Source organism: Nelumbo lutea, chromosome 4, assembly GCF_056320005.1.
Source record: "Nelumbo lutea isolate HS-2025 chromosome 4, American lotus-T2T, whole genome shotgun sequence".
Classification (NCBI taxonomy): domain Eukaryota; kingdom Viridiplantae; phylum Streptophyta; class Magnoliopsida; order Proteales; family Nelumbonaceae; genus Nelumbo; species Nelumbo lutea.
Window position 1 is genome coordinate 43158727 of NC_142687.1, and position 18305 is coordinate 43177031.

General features: G+C 39.7%; 1 protein-coding gene across 2 annotated transcripts in view; it reads left to right on the forward strand.

Moving 5' to 3' along the window:
- The window catches only part of LOC148855464 (putative cyclic nucleotide-gated ion channel 20, chloroplastic), a 201183-nt gene that overhangs the window by 27852 nt on the left and 155026 nt on the right, over positions 1–18305 (forward strand). Inside the window, exons 5-6 of one of the 2 annotated variants that reach the window (XM_088981877.1) lie at positions 6333–6431; positions 14169–14306. In XM_088981877.1, coding sequence (XP_088838003.1) covers positions 6333–6431; positions 14169–14306 — 237 coding nt within the window. The remainder of the gene's footprint in view (positions 1–6332; positions 6432–14168; positions 14307–18305) is intronic. The other variant, XM_088981878.1, reaches the window with a different exon arrangement.

Below are 18305 nucleotides of genomic sequence, written 5' to 3' on the forward strand. Positions count from 1 at the left end.
TTGAAAATGAGCATTTTTTCCTGTTTCTCCTCAGAGGGAGTGTAGGCATGAGGAGAAACTAGTTCAGTTTCCTTCACTTTCTGATCCTTCGCCATTGGTTCAGCTGCCTTCTCTTCCCGATCCTCCACCTTTCCATGTCTTTTTTCGTCGTCGCAAAGGCCAACCAAATTCAAGAGCTGTGGAGAAACCAGAAGCTGTACCTCAAGTGCCATCAAACTCCTCGGGGGAAGATCATACCCACTCAGGTAACGTGACTCTCAATGATGTTCCTGACTCCTCTGTTGCTAATGATCTTGACCTTCCTATTGCCCACAGGAAAGTTGTTAGGTTGTGCACCACTAAACATCCCATTTCCAACTTTGTTTGCTATGAGAACATTTCACCCTCATTTCGTGCCTTCCTTACCTCCATTGATAGTGTCCCTATTCCCAAGAATGTGGCAGAAGCTCTTTCAGTACCAGAATGGACAAATGCCATGAAGGAAGAAATTAATGCCCTTCATAAAAATGGCACATGGGAATTTGTTGATCTTCCTAAGGGAAAGGATCCAGTTGGATGTAAATGGGTGTTCACGGTCAAGTATGGGGCTGATGTAACCATGGAGAGGTATAAAGCTCGTTTAGTGGCAAAGGGGTTTACTCAAGTATATGGACTTGATTATGCATAAACTTTTTCCCCTGTTTCCAAGATGAACTCTATTAGGGTTCTTTTCTCTCTTGCTGCTAATCTGAATTGGGATCTACATCAGTTTGACATCAAGAATGCTTTATTGAATGGTGACCTTGAAGAGGAAGTTTTTATGGTTGAACCCCCCGGTTTTCTGGCTCAAGGAAATGAACATAAAGTGTGCAAGTTAAAGAAGTCTTTGTATGGGCTAAAGCAATCACCAAGAGCTTGGTTCAGCAAAAGGGATACAAGCAATGTCAATCAGATCATCCACTGTTTGTGAAAAGGGGAGAAAGTAAAATGGCTGCCTTAATAGTTTATGTGGATGAAATAATTGTTACTGGTGATTGGAAGGATGAAATTCAAAGGTTGAAGGGTTTCCTTGCCACTCAATTTGAAGTGAAGGATCTAGGACCTGCCAAATACTTCATTGGAATTGAAGCTGCTCGATCAAAAAAAAGGTATCTTTATCTCCCAAAGGAAATATGTCCTAGATTTTCTTCAGGACACTGGAAAGATGGGGGTTAAGCCAACTGACTCTCCCATTGACCCCAACCATAAATTAAGTGACAGCTAGGGTGAACCTCTTAAAGATGTGAAACAATTTCAGAGGCTTGTAGGGAGATTGTTATATCTCTCAATGACCCGTCCAGACACCTCATATGTTGTTGGTGTCTTCAGTCAGTTCATGCATGCACCTAGGTCTACTCATCTTGAAGTAGCAGAGAGGATACTACGATATCTTAAGAAGTTTCCTGGTGCTGGCTTGTTATTTCAAAGGCACGAGCATTTGAGAGTTGAAGTTTATACAGATGCAAATTGAGCTGGATCTCAAAGTGACAGAAAGTCTACTAGTGGCTACTGCACCTTTGTAGGAGGGAACTCTGTTACTTGGAGGAGTAAAAAGCAAACTGTGGTGGCTAGATCCAGTGTTGAAGCTGAATACCGTGCAGTGGCCCACGGAGTAGCTGAAGGTATGTGGATAAAGAATCTGTTGAGTGAGTTGGGTTTCCCAGTGGACAAACCCATAACTCTATTATGTGATAACAAAGCAGCTATAAGTATTGCTGCTAACCTAGTATTACATGACATAACAAAGCATATCGAAGTTGACAAGCATTTTATCAGAGAGAAATCATCACAGGCGAAGTATGTACTCCCTACGTCAGCTCTGAAAAGCAATTGGCAGAGATCTTCACAAAAGTGCTAAACTATTCCAGACATCATGATCTCTGTGACAAGTTGGGCATGATTGATATCTATGCCCCAACTTGAGGGGGAGTGTTGACAGATGTTGTACGACCAGTATAGTATTAATAACAACTGCTTCACTCACTTAAAGTATTCTTTTGAGGCATTCAGTCCTCTCGCCTATTCTCTCTTCTCTTCTCTCTTCCTTTCTTCCTCCTCTCTACTCTTGCTCAACAGGCAGTTGATTTAAAACATAAACAAGAAATAAGAATTAGGCCCATAAAGAAGGCCCACTACAACATATACAAAGCTTCTTAAATAAAAGGAAAAATAAAGGCCTATTCAACCCAATCTCTCTATATTGTATCTTCCTTGGCTATTTTAGGACCCAGAAAGGTTATAAGTGTTATGATCCTCTCACTCAGTGATCAGTTATTTGTCTTGATGTTACCCTTTTTGAGTCTGTTCCACTTTTCAGTAGTGTTGATGTTTTTCCCTCTTCTCTAATGGTTTCTCTTCTAATTCCACTTGATGATGCCATCCCTACTGTTCTAGTTGTGGCTGAACCTTCATCTCCTCTAGTGTGAACACATTGAATAGCCACCAATCAAGCGAATGTATACTCATTGATAGACACTGGCTCCTCTTAAACCTACTCTATTGATAGATCCTGCCCTAGTGTTGTCTTCTACTTCTAACCTGGACCTTCTCATTGCTTTGATTAGAGGTAAGCGTAGTTGTAATCTTCACTTGATATCCAATTATGTTTCTATTTCTAACCTTTCTAATTCCCATCGCCAGTATATTTCTCTTTTGTTCTCTATATCTATTCCTAAGGTTGTCTAGGAAGCTTCTACCGCACTATGATGTTGTCAGGTAATGCAAGAGGAACTCTTTACTCTTGCACACGATCACATGTGGAAACTCACTACTCTTCCTCTTGGTAATCATGTTGTTGGTTGTAAGTGGGTGCATACTATCAAATATTTACCAGGTGGCAAGGTAGAAAGATTGAAAGCCCGGTTAGTTGCAAAGGGTTATGATGAGGGGTAATTTGGTCCACCGAGTAACATTGCGACACATGGAATCTAGATGACACCTCGACACTGAGTAAATAGATCACCCTAGCAGGGTGGCTAGTAGCATCTCGCCTAAGGCCGACCTAAAGTAGCTCAACTTGGCCGACCTAAAAGGGACCTCCAAGTAAGGAGCGACCTCTTTTGGGGACTGGCCAAGCTAAGTAGGGCAGGGAATAGGGGTGACTTACAAGGCGTGCTCACCAACCTATGACATAGATCCGTTACCAAGACCGAGTTCGCCTGACCGTTAAGCCGACCTACCCGCATCATTCGCATAAGAGTCGACTAGACGGACCTCAGCTCTCTGTGCAGATTGAAGGGATAGGAAATCCATCACATGGACGCCCAAGATTGCCGAATAAAGGGAGCGAATTTCAAAAATTTTTCTCTCCCTTCAACTGGGAATCGAATTCCCTATTTAGAAAATCATATTTTCAAGGATCATTCTTGAACTATAAATTGAACCAGATCTGAACCAAAAGGAGGAGAGAGAGATAATACCTGATACAGAGAAATAATATCTCTCAATGGAGGTGTTCACGCCCAAGGTAGAAACCAAAATCTGCTCCCACTGAAGATGGCGCAGTGCAGGGTGGAGCAGAATCAACAGTGTTCTTCCCAAGAATTTGATTCTTCCCAAGAATCACCTGGACGGCTTGTGAATACAACTCCTACCAATCTTTTCTCCAAAATATTGGAATCAAGATCCAATCTTGATTTCTCCCAAGCAATGGAGATTGAATTGCTATAGGCGACGACTGCAGGAAGGAGGCGCCTAAAGAGAATTTGCAGGGTGCAGAATTCTCTCTTCTGTGATCTTGGCTCTGAAGACAAGACTGCTGGTTGTCTGTTGTGTTTAATGTCTAAAGGCTGCCGCCCCCTCTTCCTTTTATAGACTTAAAGGGACCAGCTCCTAATCTCATTAGGAGATGCTAACCCAAATCATATCTGGATTAGAAGTCCCTTTAAGATAAGGGATAATTCTTATCTTATCTGTGGATTAGATCAGCCAGCTCCTAATCTAATTAGGAAGTTTCCAAATCTAAATCTCATTTAGATCTTGGACTCTCTAAGTGGATAGGGTGTGGGCCCAATCCTATCAGTTGATCTTATCTCAGAATTCGCCCCTTAAAGACTAATCAAATTAGCCCAGTTCGAAATGGGCTTAAGGCCCATTTAGGGTTATGTATTCATTAAGCCTTCCAAACTGCTGCCTAGTTGGGCTTCTTTGTATGGCGTAGGACCCAATCATTGATCTACACATCAGCCACATGGGTTCAGCCCAGCCTTTGTTACAAGGCCTGGCCGAATACACTATTATGGACAGTGCACCCCTTGAAACCCATCAGATGGGCTCTATGGGCCCAACACTTACTCTAAGTGGTCCCTGGGCCAAGCCACCTTGTAACACCCAGGGACTGTGGGCAGATACAAGATTAGCCCATCGGGTATTATCCTCAATGGTCTTACACTTAACCTCTCAGCCCATAATGATCATACACTGCCCGACAAGAGAGGACCTCTCCCTCGGCTGCAAGGAACAGTGTTGCATTCTCTCAAGTATGGATCCCGGGAATTAAAACCTTTTGCAAATCATTTCGAAACCATAATTTATATACTTTTATATCTCATATAAAATATATTTTGCAAAACAAATTTCAACGATTGAAACCGGCTGCCGGTAGTCTTGGTTTCCATCAGTGAGAGTGCATCCCCGATCATTACCTTTGTCCGACAAAGGGGCTGATCCTGTCACTATGATCACCCACTCAGATGAATTCTCAGACTGTCCCAACATACCCAGGTTTTGACCCCCACTAAGAATCTCACTGATTGGTACATCAAAGACAGCCCAATCCGACACCTAGTGTAGTATCATAATCGAGTCTAGGGGTCGGGTGTAATTTTCCAGTTTTGCCCATCAATCTCCAAGGTCCAGGGCAATACTGGAAATATGGTCCAGTTCAAAGATTCAATTAATCCTACACTGTATGTGCCTAGGGTCTCACCCCGGTAGCTGAGACAAGCCACCCCAACCGACTTGGTGGCACCACAGTGTCAACCTTGTCAGGATAGGTCTCCCCAGACCGACCCACTGGCTGTGAACATTCTAAACTAACACGAGTCTCATTAAGTGTCCAGTTTAAGGGTATTACACAGAAACATACAACGGGAACATGAATCAAATGTGCACTTTTATTCATTTACAATAAACTCATAAAGTACATCATTTTGATTGAAGTTAAGGGCATACAAAACTATCTAACAGATTACATAACCGATGGAGATATTCTTCCCCGATTTAGCAGAAATGGCTCTCTGGGAACCTAGGACCCGTTATAGGAGGTCTCTAATTCCTCACACCCATATAACGGTGCCATCCCCCTAAGACAAGGTACGCGCGATTCAGCTTTTGCACTCTCTAAATCTCAAAGCATTCCAATATTCTCTAATTCTCCAAGAAACTACTCGCTAATTTAAGCATCAGAGTGCCCTCCCCAGGTAGAACAACCCGGCACTCTAGCATTGATCTTTTGCAGAACTATTCAGCTCGGCCAAGCCTAGCTTGACTTCTGGCAAGGAAAACCTCCAGCTCGGCATCTGAGTCATCTGCCAATTGAGAGCTACTAGATTGTGCACCGTTAGGTTACTCAAAATGTTATGAGATGGAATATATGGAAACCTTCACTCCAGGTCATGGGTTATTGTACAGGTTAGGAGGAAAACTTGAAATAGAAGGTGACACCAACGCAGATTGGGCTGGCTTAGTATTTGATAGAAGGTCAACCACAGGGTATTGTACCTCCTTTGGAGGATATTTGGTTACATGGAAGAGTAAGAAATAGGTAGTTGTGGCAAGAAGCAGTGCTGAAGATGATTACAGGGCCATGGCACACATAACATGTGAGTCAATGTGGTTGAGAAATCTCCTACAGGAGATTGGACTCTTAGTAAACATCCCTATGAAATTGTATTGTGATATTCAAGCTACCATTCATATTTCATCTGACCTAGTTTGTCATGAGAGGACAAAGCACATAGAGGTTGATTGTCATTTCATAAGAGAGAAAGTCCTTGGTGGAGTGAATTTATATAATCTTGAAGTTGGTTGGGAGAGAATTCATTCTCTCTAGTTCAGATCATTATTTTTCTTCCTCTCTTCTTCTACTCTCTTCTCTCTATAACCTACAGCTGCAACACAATGACTGAAATATTAAAACACTTCCATCAAATTGACAATGCCATTTCAAAGTTTCCTACAAAATTTTGTATTTTATGAAGGATCATTTTCCCATAAAACCAAAAGATTGTACCTTAATTTTGTTCCATGCTATATATTTGCATTACATTATATTTTCTCCTTTTTTATGTTAATTTTAATTCTATTTTTTCCAGGAGTATAAGTGCATAGTTCTTAATTGGCCCATGACAAAAACACTTGTGGTTCTAAGAAGTTTGACTGATTTTGTTTACTTTCTTCACATGTTACTTCAAGTAAGCTACTCTCCTAGATCTATGCTTTGCGGTTTTAATTTTGGTACTTTATTATAATTATATTCTTTTATAGTTAATAAAAGAAAAAATTGAATAATGGAGTAAAGAGTTTTCAGTTACCCAACTTTATGAAACAAACTCAAAAGAAGAAAGAAACAGAAAACCACTATATTGTTAATGACATTACCAAGGGTAGACTAAGGTGTTGTTATTTTGGTCTGAATTCTGATGTCTGAAAAGCAAAAAAACGCTCTCAAAAAGTACTTTGGAAATTGTTTTTTGCTTTATTTGATATCTGAACACAGAGAATGTTAAAGCTGGAACTTGAATGTTGAATGCTGAATATGGTTACTTTACAATTTTGCCCCCATAATTGAATGTTATGTTTTCTTTCTGGGAGAGAGAGAGAGAGAAGAGGGAGGAGAGGGAGAAGAGGGAAGAGAAGAGAAGAAAAGAGAGAAATCTGTTTGAGAGTCAATAGTTCTTGTTGGCGGCACCCAGCTTCTTATTTATAATAACAAGAAGTAATTAAAAGAAAAAAAATACAAACATGCCCCTGGAAGCACACCCTAATAATAAAATAATTAAAACAAGAAAAGAACAAACTGACAGCACCCTAGACCGATATCACCCTAACAGCAGAAACAAAGAGAAATTCTAACAACACTCCCCCCTCAAGTTGAGCTGAATATATCTATCATGCCCAACTTGTCACACAACTCTTTGCTCCTTGGAGTTGACATAAGGAATACAAATTTCTCCCTTTTCCAATTTTTCCCTTATGAAGTGTTTGTCCACTTCAATGTGCTTGGTCCTATTGTGTAGGATAGGGTTGCTAGCAGTGTTTGTAGTTGCCTTGTTATCACAATTAAAGGACATAGGATTGTGAACAGTAACCCCAAACTCCCTTAGAAGATTCTTCAGCCAAGGTACTTTGGCCACCCCATGTTCCATAGACCTATACTCCGCTTCAACACTTGACCTCGCAAATATGCTTTGTTTTTTACTTCTCTATGTCACTAGATTTCCTCCCACAAATGTGCAGTACCCACTCGTGGACTTTCTATCATCCACAACACCTTCCTAATCAGCATCTATATAGACTTCCACCTTCAAATGATTATGTTTACTGAATAGAAAACCTGTTCCTAGATGCTTCTTCAAATACCTAAGAATCCTCTCTGCTGCCTCCATGTTTGGTCTCTTAGGGGAATGCATGAATTGGCTCAGAACTCTAATTGAATAAGCAGTGTTTGGACATGTCATGGACAAATAAAGCAACATTCCCACTAACCTTTGAAACTGTTTCCCATCTTTCAAAGGTCCACCATCACAATCACCTAGTTTATGGTCAATATCCATGGGAGTATCTGTTGGCTTTGCACCTAACTTGCCTGTGTCTTGTAATAGATCAAGGATGTACTTCCTCTGAGAAATGAAGATGCCCCTTTTGAGCGGGCAACTTCAATTCCAAGAAAGTACTTTAGTGGACTTGGATCTTTCACTTCGAATTGAGAGGCGAGGAACATCTTCAACTTTTGGATTTCTGAGGTCTAGTTTCTTATAATGATGATATCATCCACACATGTTATCAACACCACAACCTGCTCCTGACATCTCTTCACAGAGAGGGTATGATTAGACTAACACTGTTTGAATCCTACTTGCTGGACCGCCATATGAAACTTACTGAACCATGCTCTAGGAGATTGCTTTAAACCATAGAGGGACTTTCTTAGATTACACACCTAATTTTCACTTCTTTTGGCACAAAAACCTGGGGGCCGAACCATGTACACTTCCTCCTCCAGGTCACCATTTAAAAAAACATTCTTTATATCTAGTTGATGCAATTCCCAGTCAAGGTTTATAGCCAATGATAGAAAAACCGGAGTTGAGTTCATCTTAGTTATTGGAGCAAACATGTCATCATATTTAACACCATAGACTTGAGTGTACCCTTTTGCTACCAGCCTTGCTTTGTACCATTCAGCTGTCCTGTCCGCCTTGTGTTTCACTGTAAACACCCACTTACACCCCATTGGGTTTTTCCCTCTTGGAAGATCCACCAACTCCCAAGTTTTATTCTTATGGAGGGCATTGATCTCCTCCTTCATAGCATCTATCTATTTAGGGTATTTTAAAGCCTTTGCAACATTTCTGGGTATGGGGATGCTATCAACTGTAGATAGGAAGGCATGGTAAGAGGGGGAAATGTGATCATAGGAGATATATTGGGTAATGGGGTGTTTGGTAGTGTATGACCTGACTCCCTTTCTTTGAGCAGTAGGAATGTCAAGGTCATCCACAACCAAAGTGGGAGTCGGGTATCAACAGGTGCAATAGTGCCTAGTTCATTTGGACTTACTTCTTGGGAGTTTGAAGGTGTTGGTTGCTCAGTGTTTGGTGGTTACACATTTTTGCTACATTGCTGATCTCTACGACATGTACGCTGAAAGACACGAAAAGGAGTAGGATTTGGAATAGAAGGAAGAGAGACTTGACAGACCTAGACCTGCTTCTCCTCATGGAACTCACCATGGAGGTGTCTGTTATTTCATTCTACAACACCATTTTGTTGTGGTGTTCTTGCACATGAGCTCTTATGAGTGGATCCATGAGAAGCAAAGAACTCATGGAACTCACCATGGAAATATTCCTTTGCATTATCTGATTGAAAAATCTGAATTTCAACATGAAATTGTGTAAACACCATCCTCTGGAAATCTCTTACAATCTTTGGAACTTTGTCTTTGCTATGCATGGGAAATACCCACATATAGCAGGAGGAATCATCAATTAACGTGGTAAGGTACTTATACTCGCCCTCTGAAGTTATAGTAGTAGGCCCCCACACATCAAAATACACAATATGGAAAGGGAAACTTGATCTTTTTATTACTTAAATGAAATGTTGTTCTACATCGCTTGCTCAACTGACAGTTTGACACTGAAAGTCTGGCATTGAACATGACTTAAATAAGAAAACATAGACTTCATTATTTCAAAAGACACATGGCCCAACCAATTATGCCACAAAAATATTGACTCCTATTTGACTGACTATGCGACTCTGAGGATGACACCGAGAAACCAGCCCTGTTATCAAGAGTGTAGAGATCATCCACTTAGCTTCCTCTACCAATCGTCCTCCATAAGTTAGATCCTGAAAAACACATGAACTAGGAAAAAAGGTTACACTGTAGTTTAAAGAGTTTTTGATACTACTAATGGAAAGTAGATTGGTGGGAAGTTGAGGGACATGCAAAACCATTATTTAGGTTAAGTCCATGAGGAAGGGATATTGATCCTTGGCTTGTAATGGAAGAGAATGATCCATCTAAAAGTCTTATCTTATCCCTTCCTAACAAAAGGCTATAAGACTGAAAATGGTGTGGCCTATGTTAGACAGTGTATGCCCTTAGCTCCAATTAGATTGATGTACATTATGACATTTAATGTAAATGAATAAAGTACATATTTGATTCATGTTATTGTGGTGTGTTTCTGTGTAATAACCTTAAACTGGACATATATGAGACTCGTGTTAGTTTAGAATCTTCACAGCTGTTGGATAGATCTAGGGAGATTTATCCTGCCAAGGCTGACACTAATGTGCAACCAAGTTGGTTGGAGTGGCTTGTCTTAGATGCCAGGGTGAGACCTGAGGTACATGTAGTGTGGGTTTTTCTTGAAACCCTAAACTGGACCAAATTTCAGTATTGCCTTGGACCTTGGAGACAAATGGGAAAAAATGAAATGTTACACCTGACCCTTAGACTCAATTGTGATACTGCACTAGGTGTCGGATTGGGGTGTATTTGATATGCCAATCAGTGAGATCCTTAGAGGGGGTCAAAACCTGGGTATGTTGGGACAATTTGAGAATTCATCTGAGTGGGTGATTATAGTGACAGAATTAGCCCTTTTGTCGGACAAAGTGAATGATTGGGAAATGCACTCTCTTTAATGGAAACCTAAATTTTCGGCAGTGGATTTCAAATATGTTTGAAATTTGGTTTTGCAAAATATATTTATATAGAGATATACTTATATATTATGGTTTCTAATTGTTTGCAAAAATGTTTTAATTCCTATGGTCCATGTGAGTAGAGAGTGCAACATTGTACCTTGCAGTTGAGGGAGAGGTCCTCTCTCGACGGGCAATGTTTTATCATTAAGGGCTGAGAGGTTAAGTGTAAGACCATTGAGGGTTATACCTAATGGGCTAATCTTGCATCTGCCCACAGTCCTTGGGCCTTCATAAGAAGGGTAGACCCATGGACCATTTAGTGTAAATGTTGGGCCCATTAAGAGCCCATGGTGATGGACTCAGGGGTTCACTGTATTTAGCAGTGAATTCGGCCAGACCTTGTAACAGAGGCTAGGCTAAACCCATGTGGTTGATGTTGAAAGAATGGTAGGATCCATCTAATAGACGCCAAGAAGGGTGCGGAATGGAGGGTGAATTTAAAAAATAAATATCCTACCTTCTTCCAACTGGGAATCATATTCCCTAAATTTAGAATATATTATTCAAGGATCCTACTTGAACCATAAACAAACCAAATCTAAACCAAAAGGAAACAAGAAGGATTATACCTGATCCGGAGAAATAATATCTCCCAAAGTTGGTGTTCACGCCCAAAGAAGTAACCAAGATCCGCTCCTGCTGAAGATGACACAGTTGTGGGTGGAACGGAACCAGCAGGGTGCATCCTACACACTGGATTCTTCACAAGAACCCTCTGGAAACCTTGAACACCGAATCCTTTTGTCTTTCTTGCAAGACTATTGTCAAGAACTGATTTCTTGACTTCCTGTTGCTGCAAAGATCCAATCTTCCAACAGGGAGTGGCGGCGGCTGGAGGAGGAGAAGTCCAGGGACGAAGAGGACAGAACTGTCTCTTCTCTCTGGAGTCTGTGAGAGATCTGATCTCAGATTGCAGGATGTGTTTCTTGCTTACTCAAACCCCCCTAGTTCGAAATCTAATATTTCTGCTAGGGTTTTCTCCTCTTTCTTCTTGATTAAGAAACCTCCCAATATTTTGGGAGTTATCCCAATCCAAATCAGTATTTGGATAGGGCTTAATCTTAATCCTATCTGCAAATTAAGTTAGTTAACTCCTGATCTTATCAGGAGGTTACCAGATTCAAATCTAATTTGAATTTGGTCTCTTGGAGTGGATAAGGTCAAAGACCCAATCCTTTTACTAACATTAATCTCAGATTCGCCCCATGAACTGGTGATTATATCAGCCCAGTTCGAAATGGACTTTTGGCCCATTAAGTGATCAGTGTTTAACCAGTTTCCGATCTGCTGCCCAGTTGGGCTTCTTTGTATGGCGTGGGACCCAAGCATTGATCTACACACCCCCACTAAGGATCTCACTGATTGACACATCAAAGACAGCCCGATTCGACACCTAGTGATGTGTCATAATCGAGTCTAGGGGTCAGGTGTAACTTTCCAGTTTTGCCCATCTGTCTCCAAGGTCTAGGGCAATACTGCAAATCTGGTCTGGTTCAAGGGTTCAAGCAATCCCATACTGCATGTGCCTTGGGTCTTACCCTGATGGCCGAAACAAGCCATCCCAACACTTGGTGGCACATCAGTATCAGCCTTGGCAGGATAAATCTCCCTAGACTTATCCAATGGCTGTGAACATTTAAAACTAACACAAGTTTCTATAAGTGTCCAGTTTTAGGGTCTTACACAGAATTATACCAAACAACATGAATCAAACATGCACTTTAATTTATTTCCACTAAATAACAAAAGTACATCAAATCCGATTGAAGCTAAGGGCATACAAGACTGTCTAACAGATGTGTAGATCAATGATAGGGTCCCATGCCATACAAAGAGATCCAAGCTAGCCAACATTAAAGGGAAGTGAGCCTGAAAGCTTAAAGTGTTTTACAAAGAGATCAATGATAGGGTCTTCTAACTTGTGCAGGACAACCCCAAATCTTCATGTGTCTTACACTTGGCTTCCTTCCGGTCCATAGTTCATATGGAGTTTTCGGAACTGATTTGGTTGGAACCCGATTCAGCACGTAGATAGCAGTCTCTAATGCATATCCCTAAAAGGATGTGGGTAATTCCGAGCGTACGAGAAGTGACCGGACCATGTCCAACAAGGTCCTATTCCTCCTCTCTGAAACACCGTTGAGTTGTGGTGTAGCAGGAGGAGTTAGTTGTGAGACTATCCCATTGTCCTTTAAGTAGTCCCTAAATTCGTCACAGAGATACTCGCTACCTCGATCTGATCGAAAGGCCTTAACTTCTCTCCCTAACTGTTTCTCGACTTCCTGTCTGAACTCTTTGAACTTTTCAAAGGATTCAGACTTGTGTCTCATTAGGTACACGTAACCATATTGTGAAAAATCATCTGTAAAGGTGATGAAATACACGTGTTGATTCCGTGTCCTAACACTCAGGGGACCACATACATCAGTATGCATTAGGTCAAGTGCGCCTCCAGATCATTCAGGGAGAAAAGGGAAGAGAGAGGAGAGGGAGAAGAGGGAAGAGAAGAGAAGAAAAGAGAAAGAAATCTGTTTGAGTCAAAAGTTCTCTCTGGTGGCACCCAGCTTCGTATTTATAATAACAAGAAATAATTAAAAGAACATAAAATTACAAACATACCCCTGGCGGCACATCCTAATAATAAAATAGTTAAAACAAGAAAAGAACACGCTGACAGCACCCTAACAGCAAAAAGAATTTAATGTTAATTTATTAATTAACATTAATAAATTGATATTACTTGTAATTTTTAGAATAAAATTAATATTAGATAGTAGTAGTAGTAGTCGTAGTAGTAGTAGTAGTAGTTAAATGAATAATATAATTAAAATAATTAATAGGGATTTTTGCACAAAAAATGACCAAGTTTGATCATTTGACAATTTCAGTTACGTTTTGAAAATAATAGCAAAATCAGTGAATGGGAGAAAAAATGGTTTTCTTCAACTATATTACCCTTTTTCAGAATCATGCCCACACAACCATGAGTAGAAGTCTGTTGAAATAAAATCTATATGAAAAAGAGGAAGAAAAGGAGTTTTTGTGAGAAGAGAGAAGAAGAAGAAGAATGAAGAAAGGAAGATGAAGCAATCTAATCTGGCCACTCTCGTGCATTACTATTTATACTTAAAAAGAACAGTTTACAATGACTGATATGCCCTCATAGGGTGGCTGATGCAGAAAAAAAAAAAAACTCTACAAAACATAAAATTGCCTTCCTGGTATATGCCTCAACACCTTTGTCCTTTTCCAAAGAGAATTGTCCTTTCTTTCAGTTGTTGATCTAAACTACTTTCAGATTAGGAAAACTATATGCATATTATGCATTACCAGGTCCTTCTGTGAAAGAAGGAAGAGAAGTGAGGGAAGAAGAGAGAATATCGAAGAAAGAAAGAAGAGATTGGGAGAACTGATTGTAGTGTTGATGGAAAGCTCACTTCTTTTATACTTAAGCGGAAAATACATATCTGCCCCTCATAGGGTGTCAGAATGAAAACAAAAGAAATAAAATCCCAATAGTACAGGCCCTCTAGGCCCACATCACTCTACTCTTTTCTACATTTAAAAAAATTAATTAATTCTTGAAGTACTCATTCTGTATCAATGAAATTGTAATGATGAAATATCTTCAATTCATTAGCTGCTATGGGATCTCTTGTAGACCACAATTCAGATCTAATACATTGTGCTTTTGTATTTTTCAGTTCAGGTTGGCTTATGTTGCTCCTGAATCTACAGTTGTGGGTCGTGGTAAATTAGTTGACAATCCCAAGACAATTGCTCTTCATTACCTTAAAGGTTACTTTTTAATTGATGTAATTGTGGTACTGCCACTTCCTCAGGTAAGGTTCTATCATGATTTTTTTAAAGAATAGAAACTCCACGTACTAAGAACTTTTGAAGTCTCAAATTTTATTACACTACATCAGTGAGTTAATAGCAAATATTGTTGCCTTCTTTTGCATGTTTTAACACATTAATTATGTATTCATCTAGTGAAACCTGGTGAAAGTCATTCACTTTATTTAAGTGGGTTTCATTGTTCACCTCATCAAGTGAACAACAATGACCAAGTTGTGGTTGAACATAAACCTCCCTTATTAGCAGAAAGTCAACTCAACTCTATCAATAGTCCAAACTATTTGGGGCTGGATCCACTAGTTTTTCTGTTGTGATCTATGGAGATACATGTTTTCTGTTAAATTAAGTCATTAGATCATTCTTTACCACTTCTTCCCACAATTTTTATGGTCTTGCCCTTGCTCTTTTAGATCCTTCTATTTGCAGTAAGTCGATCCTTACTAGTACAATAATTCATTGTCTGTTTTGAAGAAATCATGACGGAGAAATTGGTTGTACAGTTTTGATGTAGTTTGCTTTACAAGGTGTCATGTGTTCATATATGCAAATTTCTTTTCTTCTATTCTTTTTCCCCTCACCAGGGAGTGTTTAACAATTATACATAAATTATACTTGTTTTTGTTTTTTTGATCCATGGGGCTATGCGGCCAGGGGGGGGCCAATAACCCCCACCCTTTGTGCAGGTGAGGTTCAATTCCAAGCCTCTGCTACAACCAGCCCGAGACCTTACCAACTGAGCCAGTTGGCACCTTGCATATGTAATTATAGATGTTGAGAAGCTCATTTATGTCTTATATTTACCGTCATTCATCACTTAGTTTATTAGTTTTTTTTTTGACAAGAAACAGAAAATCTTACAGAAAAGATATAAACAGCAATATGCAAGTATAGAAAGCTCTCTACAGTTAGATACAAAAAGAGTCCATGAGAACATAACCACTACAATCTCTCCCCAATTACGTTAAAGAATCATTGTATTACAATTGGGGCCAGAAGCATGATTTCTGTTAACCCCTTGCCATTCATCACTTATTTTATTAATATTTCTGTTGGTTTTTATTCTGTATGACCACGGTATTCTGGTCACTTTCTTATGGTTGATAAATGTATGGAATGAAGGCTGATATCTTGCACATTTTGGCTTTATCAAATTTGTTCTGCTCTTCTCTTCTATTCTTCCTTACTTATTTCTTCTCCTATTTGGCTCACTAAATATTAAATATGATTTACAAGAAAAACAAGTTGGATGTACCATAAGATGGTGTGGTGATATTTATCCATTTGAGAGAGACTCTAAACTACCATGTTGGTGTGCTTTGGGATACACACTGATATGATCCAGTTATGTTGATCATTAAAGGATTTGTTTCACTATCAGTGGCATGAGTCGCTTAAGTGCAAAGGCTACTTTTGTCCTTGGACTTGAGGAGTTCAAAGGGTTGTAGGATCATGATTAGTTTCTTTGATATACCATAGGTAGGAGTGTGGGGCCCCTAGGAATGACTTTAGGACTTTGGGAATGTTTAATAGGGAATCTATACCTTTGACAAGAGGAGGGTGTCACTTTTAAGACTCTTTACTGATTTAGGATACTTTCTAGGAGTTCTAGTTGGAGTAGAACTCTAGCTGAGGAGTTCTAGTTAGACTATGACTCCTATACAAAGTTTTGGGTAACATTGGGATGAGTATTGGAAGACTCCTAGTTGAACCAAGACTCTTGATGAGGAGTCCTAGTTGCACTACAACTGGTATTTTATCTTCTAGTGACATTGAAGAGAACATGGGATGAGTCTTTGTTACACTAGAATTCTTGGAAAAGTTTCATAGGGCTTGTCTGGATGTACCTTGATTAGACTGGGATTCTCATTACATCCAATTAGACATTTTTAGTGTTTTGCTTTATAAGTGTTCTAAAGCATGCTTATTATTGTGCAATAATATTTATTTTTGGAAAATGTTTTGAAAAACAATTTCTTGGAGGTGTCCTAGTGGTTATGGAATTCTCGTCTAAATCCTATGTGATGGTGGTTGGTTTAGAAATTGATATTTTGTGGTATCCCAAACAGATTTTGAAACTATAGGGTGGAAGGATATAATTGACAATTTACTCATGAAAAGGCCTAAGTGATAATTTTCATGGGCTTAAGGATATAGTTGTAAACAAATTATTAAACCTCTTTGCAATTCTTGGAAGTCTTTCTAATCCCTACCACTGATAAGAGAATTGTTGGAAGGATTAGAATCCAAATTATGGATGGCCAAACCAGATTTAATGGCTGGCTGAACCAGGCCGGATTTGAAACCAAAATTAAAACTAATTGTACCTGATGCGGAGTCCACAAATTGCAGCTCCTAGAGTGGTAGTTCACGCCTGAAATTAGTCTAAAAAATAGGCCTCCAACTGAAGATGGCATAGTAAATGAGAAGCCGATTCATAAACACTGTTTTCTGCAAAACTGCTATCCAACTGCCTTGGATTGACTGGGATTTGTGAGCTTGATTTCCCCAATGTTTTTCTTGAAAAAACACAATGCAAAGATTGATAACAATTAGTTCTTTCAATGGCTAGGTCGTGATAGGGTTTCTGGGAGAGAAGAGAGAAGAGGAATGAGCAAGAGAATGAAGAGAAGAAGTTCTGTTTGTCATCTTCCTCCTAACTCCCTTTTATGGAGCATTGTCCAAATCTAATTAGGAGATTATCCAAATATGATTTGGATCTGGACTCTTTTAAGAGATAAGCATTATCCTCTTAAGAGGATAGGTGCTCCATGCTCAGAACCATGCCTAGTTTCGACCCGGATCACTTGACAACTTAAGTTGTCATGTGACAACCAAACTAATCTCATTAATGGGTCTTTGGTCCATTTGCTTCAAAGGCTCACGTACCTAGGTGTTGCATGGCCACTTTGAGCCTGATTTTGTATAGAGTGGGACCCTACAAAGGTCTTACATAAGTCCATGAGGGTCCGACCCCACATCTGAAAGAGGTTAGGCCAAATTCACTGCTCAAGGCAGTGAATGCCTGGAAACAATTAATATGGGCTCAGTTTGGGCCCAACATTTACACCTAAATAATTCTTGATTTATCCACCCTATGAAGACCAAGGATAACAGACTCATGTGAGATAAAGCCCATTAGGTAATCAGCCCTATAATGGTCTCTTACACTTATTCTCTTGTCCCATAATCATCAGAACAACGCCCATAGGTAAGGACCTCTCCCATGACTACAAGATATAGTGTTACACTCTCTTCTTGGATGGATCCTGGGATTTAAACCTTTTTCAAACCTTTTTTTTCATAAAATAGTAATGTAATAATATATAAATATAATTTTGCACAACCAGATTTTAAACGTAGATGAAATCCACTGCTGGTAGTTTAGGTTTCCATTAGAGAAAGTCCAAAATCTGATATTCACTGTCTGACAAAGGGGTCGATCCTATCACTATGATCACCCACTCAAGTAATTTCCAAAATTGCCTTGACATGCCCAGATATTTTGACCTGTGATGGATCTCACTGGTTGGCACATCAAAGGTTGCTTGGTCCACTACTTAGTGTAGTATCATAATCAAGTCTGGGGTTATGTGTAACTTTCCAGTTTTGCCCATCTATCTCCAAGTCCATGAGCATAACTAGAAATTGGTCTAGGTTCAATGTTTCTTCCAAAAGCCCACTTTCCGTGCTTGGGGTCTAACCCTAGAAGTTGAAGCTGCCCAACTATTTGGCAACACAATAGTGTCTGCCTTGTCAGGATATACTCCCCAAGTCTATCCAATTGCTTAGAACATTCTAAGCTAACACGAGTCTCATAAGTGCCCAGTTTAAGGGGTAATTTACAAAAAAACATACCATGTTAGGAACCTGCCTAACTTAGGGCTCTTTGAGGAGCCAACCTCCTGAATTCTTGGAAGGAGAGAGAGAGAGAGAGAGAGAGAGAGAGATTCTCTTGTGCTTTACTACTTATACTGTTTTAC